This window comes from Phyllostomus discolor, chromosome 6, assembly GCF_004126475.2.
Source record: "Phyllostomus discolor isolate MPI-MPIP mPhyDis1 chromosome 6, mPhyDis1.pri.v3, whole genome shotgun sequence".
Classification (NCBI taxonomy): Eukaryota; Metazoa; Chordata; class Mammalia; order Chiroptera; family Phyllostomidae; genus Phyllostomus; species Phyllostomus discolor.
Window position 1 is genome coordinate 127,396,903 of NC_040908.2, and position 6,425 is coordinate 127,403,327.

Below are 6,425 nucleotides of genomic sequence, written 5' to 3' on the forward strand. Positions count from 1 at the left end.
GTTTCCCTTGCCTAAGGAGATATAGCAGCAAAAATATTGCTACAAGAAATGTTTTCTTCTAGGATTTTTATGGTTTTGCAACTTAAGTCTTTAATCCATTTGGAGTTTATTCTTGTAAATGGTGTAAGTTGGTGGTCTAGTTTCACTTTTTTGCATGTATCTGTACAATATTCCCAACACCATTTATTGAAGAGACCGTCTTTAGCCCATTGTTTGTTCTTGTCCCCTTTGTCAAATATTAGTTGACCTTAAAGGCATGGGTTTATTTCTGTGCACTCAATTCTGTTCTATTGCTCTGTATGCCTGTTCTTGTGCCAGTACCACGTTGTTTTGATTACTATGGCCTTGTAGTATAGTTTGATATCAGGTAGTGTGATGCCTCCAACTTTATTTTTCATTCTCAAGATTGCTAAAGCTATTCAGGGTCTTTTGTGGTTCTGTATAAATTTTAGCAATATTTGTTCTAGATCTGGGATATGCCATTGTGATTTTCATAGGAATTGGGCTGAATTTGTATGTAGACTGCTTTGGGTAGTATGGATGTTTTAATGATGTTAATTTTTCCTATCTGTGAACACAGTATATTGAAAGCTTCCTTCTTAAGATCAAGAAAAAGACAAGGATGTTTACTGTTACTACTTCTATTCAACATTTTACTAGAAGTTCTAGCCTAGGCAGTTAGGCAAGAAAAAAAGAAAAACATGTAGACTGAAAAGAAAAATAAAATATTTCTATTTGCTAATGACATGATTGTGTATTAGGGCAAATAATTCAGCAAGGTTGTAGGATAAAATATTAATACACAAAAATTAACTGTATTTCTATATACTAGTAAACAACATGAAAATAAAATGAATAACTCAATTTTCAATAACATCAAAAACAATAAAATACTTAGAAATATATTTAACAAAATAATACCGGGAACACTGAAAATTACAAAATTATAAAGTTATAAAAAGCTGAAAGCCACTAGAGACCTAAATATAAAAAAATGTTGTGTTCATAGACTGAAAAGCTTAATATTGTTAAGATGGCAATACTCCCCAAACTGATCTACAGAATCAACACAATCTATCAAAATCTGAGCTGGCTTTTTTTTTTTTTGGCAGAAATTGACAAGCTGATTCTAAAATTTATACAGAAATGTTGGGTCACAGGACTCAGAAATCAATCTTGAAAGAGAACAAAATCGGAATGCATACAAGTCAATCTCAAAACTTACTACAAAGTTATAGGAATCAAGACTGTAGTACTGGCAAATATATACATGTCTCTCTCTCTATGCCACAGGTGGCAAATACAAGGCCTGTGGGCTAAATCTAGCCCTCCACCTTGTTTTATTGGGCCTCGCACCTTGTTTCTGCCTGTTGGCAGTGTCACGCTCCTTGCCCCGAGTTAAGGAGTGGTAACATTTATACAGTCCTAAAATTACATAATTAACATTCAGCCCTTTGAAGGCAACCATGAGGTTGATGTGGCCCCTGGTTAAAACGAGTTTGACACCCCTGCTTTACACACACACACACACACACACACACATTAATGGAACAGAATTGAGAATCCAGAAATAAACCGTCACATTTATATTCAAATGAATTTTGACAAGGGTATCAAAACAATTCAATGTAAAAATAATAGTCTTTTCAACAAATGGTCCTGGGATAATTAGGTAACTGCATATCCACATGAAACTGGGCTTCTATGTAACATTGTATATATAAAAATAACTCAAAACAGATTAAAGACAAATGTTAAGTGCAAATACTGTAAAATTTGAAAACATAGGCATAAATCTCCATGACCTTGGATTTGACAATGATTTTTTAAATATAAAACCAAAAGCAGAGGCAACAAAATAAAAAATAAACTGGACTTCATCAAAATTAAAAACTTTTCTTCTAAAGTACACCATCAATAAAATGAAGACTAACCCATTCAAAGGGAGAAAATAATTGCAAATCGTGTATCTGATAATGGACTTGTATCTAAAATATAAAAAGAACTCTTAAAACTCAGTAACAAAAAGTAACCCAATTTAAATATGGTCAAAAGATATGAATAGAATTTTCTCCAAAGATATGCAAATAGCCAAAAAAAAAACATGAAAAGATGCTCAATGTCTTTAGTCATCAGAGAAATGCAAATAAATCCACAATGAGATACCACTTCACACCCACTAGAATGGCAATAATCAAAAAGTCAAACAATAACAAGTATAGACAAGATTTGTAGAAACTGGAACCTCCATATATCACTGGTGGGAATATAAAATGGTACATCCACTTTGGAAAATAGTCTAGCAGTTCCTCAAAAAGTTAAACATAGAATAATAAATCACATGACCCTGAAATTCCATTCTTAGTTCCAGCCACACTGAATTGTTCCTATTTCCCAAATGTATATACCTGAGAAATGAAAACATGTGTCTACACAAAAGTTAAGAGCAGCATTATTCATAATAATAAAAATATAAACAACCCAAATACCCATCAACTGATGGTAAAATGATAAATAAAATGTGGTACATCCACACAAAGGAATAATGCTTGGCCACAGAAAGAAATGACACACTGACACCTGCTACAACACGGATGACCCATGAGAACACTGTGCTAAGTGAAAGGAGCCAGTCACAAAACACCACATACTATACGATTCCATGTACATGAAATGTCCAGAATAGAAACGCTCATAGAGACAGAAAGTAGATTAGTGGTTGCCCTAGAGCAGAAGGGGGATGTTAGAGGGTGCTGACTAAGGATTACAGGATTTGGTGGGGTGAAATATTCTAAAATTGATTTTGGTGATGGTTGTATAACTCTGAATACACAAAAAAAAATCACTAAATTTACACTTTAAATGGATGAATTGTATGGTATGTGAATTATATCTTAAAAAAAGTCATTAGGAAAAAAACTACACTCTCCTCCTCTATGACACCTTTCTTGCCTCTAATAAAACTGACCATTCGAACCACGTTGCCACCACTCCCTGCAAGGACTTGGGGACCTACATCTGACACTTTTTGCATTTATTTGTTGTCTGTTTTCCTCCAGAAGCTGTGGGCTCCTCATGCAGAGATTTGGCTTAGTTTTCTTCGGAATCTGCCGTATCTGTACACTGTGTATTCTAAGTGAAAGGGTATATCATAAATATTTGCTAAAACATTACTTTAACAGCTGTCATGTAGAAAAGGGACTGTGCTTTTTCACATATTCCTATGGGTGGAAATGGAAGATCCAATGGCACAAATTTTATGAATTTTCAAATAATGGAGGCTGCTTCTTTCTTCAAAGCAAGGATTTCTGGATTCTATGAATTCTCTGAATTGATCCTCAAATCCTCAATGTGTACATAAAAAGTATGTGCATTTTTCTGGAGAGACAATCCATAACTTTCATCAGATTCTCAAAGGGATATGTAACCCAAAAGTGGTTAGGAGTCACAACTTTGAAAATGTCAGTATACTAGGGTAGGGATTTAAGTTAGCAAATTTCAGTTACCAGAATACATCATTTGAGATAAGTTTCTGCCTAGATTATACTACTTCAGCAACTAATGCAAAAAGAGAATTTGCAATTTAGGAACTTTGTAATCTTAAATTATTCATTTAAAAGTACTGACTTATTTTAGCCAGGTGCTAAAGAAATAGTGCTAAAGAAGACAAAGCCCCTGCTCTCAGTGAGCTTACATTCTAGAAAGTAGAAACAAACAAAAATGAGTAAACAAAATAATTGCATATAGTCATTCCTGCAATAAAGAAAATAAAACAACATGATGGAATACGAAATGGTGGGAGTGGACAGAATTATTTTAGCTAGGCTCCTTAGGGAAAGTCTCTTGGAGAAGGTCACATATGAGTTGCAACTTGAATGATAAGGAAGCTGAGGGAAGAACACTTCAGGAATAAAGAGAACAGAAAGTGCAGATTCCAAGATGAGAACACTGAATACCAGCACTTGAGTTCTCCAGGGAAAGAGCCATGCCTAATTGCTATACTCTACGACATTCACAAGAGTGTCTCCCACTCATATTAGATAGGACATATTCAAGATAATTCAGCATAATGGGAATTCAATTCAGTAAAACTCTGTTTTGGAAGAATCTTTACTGTGCAAGATCATCCATGAATTTACTTCTCTTCAGGGCAGACAATGTCATTAGACAAATAAGTAAAACCTTAGGGATTCTGTAATAAAACAAACAAAAAAAGAACAAACATGTAAAGATTTTTTGGGAGCCTCTTCCATGTAAATTGTTTTTGCAAGTATAAATATTACCGAGCAGATTCTATCTGTCCGCCACTTCTAGAGCCTAGTTCTCTGTATTTGTAGTATTTATAATCTAGGGTGTGCAAGAGGGTGGAACTGCAGCCAGTGCGCACAAATTAAAGGGAAGAGGATTTCAGTTTAAAAGGAGCTGTCCAATAATCAACAGGTTGAACATGAGTGCAAGTGTTTAGAGACTATAAAACCACATCTCTAGGATGTTACAGAGATAATTTACAGGACAGAGTTACAGTAGAACTTCATGCCTACAGAAAATTGTTCTAGCTCCCTGTCCCAGCTTTTGGTGTCCACTTTTACATTCACTCATTCATTATGTAAAAGTCCCAGAATGCAACCAACAGGGTGGAATTTTTAAACACCACATAATGAATCTTATGTTATTGGCACATACATCATGCCAACAACAAAGGATTAACAAATAAACACTTATTTAAGTCAGCAGATGGTAGTGATTTCTTCATCTCAGTAATTAACATTTGGATTAAATCTTCAAGTTACAAGTATACCTCGCTTTATTGAGCTTCACAGATCTTTCTTTCTTTTCCTTTTTTTTTTTAAAACAAACTGAAGGCAAGCCTCCACCCTGCTCTCCGCTTTATTAGGGTGGTCTGGAAGGGAACCATCTACAAGGCCTGCCTGTATATTTTCAAATGCACAAAAAGAGCCTGAAGCACTCAGCAACCAACATTTAAAAAAACAGAAAAACACATTACTAATTAAGGTTACCACCACCAATTCAAATGGACTTTATTACATATAAAAGCACAGCAGAAAGCACCCACGAACCCTAAAAAGGGATCCCAAGTGGGAGCCCTCCTGAAGCTAAGCACCTGAATGAGTTGACATACGCCGAAGAGGGGAAGGGGCTGCGAGTAACGGGTGTGTGAGGACCACTTAGAGGGTGCCCAGCATGGGAGCACGGATTCCTGGCCTTTGAAGGTCAGTAAGGACGGGAAGCCGGGGGAGTCGCCCGCTGCCCACCGATGTCAGGGGAGCCGTGGGGTTCGCCACCTCCCAAATGGTCTGCCTTCCCTAGCCCAATCTGCGGATCTGTAGGTGGGGACCAGAGGCTCCGGGAGTCACCCCTCCCTGGAGCTGCGTTCTCCCTACTCATAGCAGGGATGCTGGCGGCTCAAGGGAAGCTGGCCTGCTCTCACCTTCGGGTGCTGGTGGCGGCTCCTGTCGTTTTCCGCGGGACAGGAAGACCTTGGGCAGCAGCAGCGACATAGCCAGGATGAGCCCCGAGGCCAGCGCCACCCTCTGCACCGTGGAGTACGCCATGGCCACTAGCCCTCACCACAGGTGCAGACGCGAACCGGAAGCGGAACCGCAGCACCGGGGCGGCCTCCTCCGAGCAAACGGAGGGCAGCACCGACGGCGACGCGTGAGGGACAAGAGCGCCCGGCGCCCGCACTTCCCACTCCCTGGTGCGGGGCCGGTCTCCTGCTCCCGCGAGGTTTCACTGTAAGCGGTGCCCGCCGCACGCCCGTGTGTACAAACGAGCAACCCCTCCCTCCCCCTCATGCCACACCTACACCTATGCATCCTACCACGTAAATAGCCGACACTCGTGCCCTCCACTCTGCCCCCGTGACCACCAAGGCTCACTACTTATCCTGACCACACCATCAATTTCCTCATTACTTCAGCGAACTCACGATCTTCCGATTCCCCCACCCCCACGGCCCTCGCATCCATTCTCCATCTGCAGCCAAAGGGGATCATGCTAAATCTCAGGTCGAATGATCTTTCTCCACAGCGTAAAACGTCTCAACTCCCCTGTATCCTCAGAACAGCTGTCAAACTCCTTTCTATGACCTGGAGGCGCCGTGTCACCTGGTCTTGCCAATGCCCCATCAAACTAGATCATTTGCTATTTAACCAGCATAGTCCTTGCTCCACTTGTCCTGTTCCAGCTGCATGGAAAATTCCTAGTCATCTCCACCCATTAAAAACTTCTCCGAAGAACAGCTGGAAAATACTACCCTTGTGAAACTTTTTAAGTTAGCCTCTCCTTCCTCTGTCTCCCCGCAGTTCTTCCTTACTGTCTTTACTGATCTATTGAATACACATTCTTTTAGTTCTATGTATTGAACCCTGAAATGACACTAAAGGGTCTAATGCGTAAGATGG

General features: G+C 39.4%; 1 protein-coding gene across 1 annotated transcript in view; it reads right to left on the bottom strand.

The window, feature by feature from the left end:
- Nucleotides 1–5,573, bottom strand: part of RIC3 (RIC3 acetylcholine receptor chaperone) — a 58,007-nt gene extending 52,434 nt beyond the window's left edge. The window contains 1 exon segment of the mRNA XM_028517006.2: nt 5,444–5,573. Coding sequence (XP_028372807.1) covers nt 5,444–5,573 — 130 coding nt within the window.
- Between the last annotated feature and the right edge of the window lie 852 nt (nt 5,574–6,425).